Below are 834 nucleotides of genomic sequence, written 5' to 3'. Positions count from 1 at the left end.
GCATTCCTGACGTTGCTCTATATAAATCTGTAACGCATATCATTTTAATCCTCTTAGCTACTAGGGGAATGACAGTCCTACCACAGAGGAATCACAAATATGCTGCTAACAGTATTGTTTTAAAAACCTGCACCTTAAATCTCACTTGAAGCTGAAAGTTGATTCTTTTGGCCCAAAACTTACCAATTTGGCACCTGCTTCCTTGAGCCTGAAATAACTGACAGTCACAGTCACCTGCCGCTGTGCAGGCTGCTCCATTAAGGCACTCCTGAGGACATGAACCTGTAAGCAAGCATAGCAGCCTTTTAGTAGACACAGTATTTTGCAAAAAGGCTGAGAGATCCACGTTAAAACTGTCTCTTAGATATATTAGCAAAGAAAATTAACCAACAACAATCTCCAGTTTTTAATATTTGCTTAATTTTATTCATCGTGTTCCTTGGTTAAAAGAGAAGCAAGGTTCTCTCTCGTTTGGTTTGAGACTTGTAAACTAACAAAGGAGCAAAAGGTCAACCTCCTCCCAGCAAACAAAAGGTCAAGTTCCCATGTAAAGAAACCAAATCCCAGTCCTGCTGATCTTGAAATACACGGGACACAGATTATTCTAATTGACTAAATTCAGCACATTGTATACAGATGTTCAGCTCCTCCCTCCTAAGCATTACATTAGAGGGTACATTCAGCTTATGAACAGTCCAGAATAGATAATTTACAGAGTCAAAACCGATTATAAATAACTTTCCCCCCATGCTAAAAAAAAAGTCAGTTAAAAGGTTACTTCTGCTTAAGAGGTGACTGGAGTCAGAGACTTAAAATTCCATGGGAATGGCTTGT

At 39.1% G+C, this 834-nt stretch overlaps 1 protein-coding gene across 1 annotated transcript in view; it reads right to left on the bottom strand.

Moving 5' to 3' along the window:
• Positions 1–834, bottom strand: part of OTOGL (otogelin like) — a 95,155-nt gene that overhangs the window by 88,376 nt on the left and 5,945 nt on the right. Inside the window, exon 5 of the mRNA XM_035901681.1 lies at positions 184–282. Within this exon, the coding sequence (XP_035757574.1) occupies positions 184–282 (99 nt within the window). The remainder of the gene's footprint in view (positions 1–183; positions 283–834) is intronic.

The sequence above is a fragment of the Egretta garzetta genome, unplaced genomic scaffold, assembly GCF_000687185.1.
Source record: "Egretta garzetta isolate BGI_Z169 unplaced genomic scaffold, ASM68718v1 scaffold68, whole genome shotgun sequence".
Lineage (NCBI taxonomy): Eukaryota > Metazoa > Chordata > Aves > Pelecaniformes > Ardeidae > Egretta > Egretta garzetta.
This window is presented reverse-complemented; position numbering and strand designations above follow the sequence as displayed.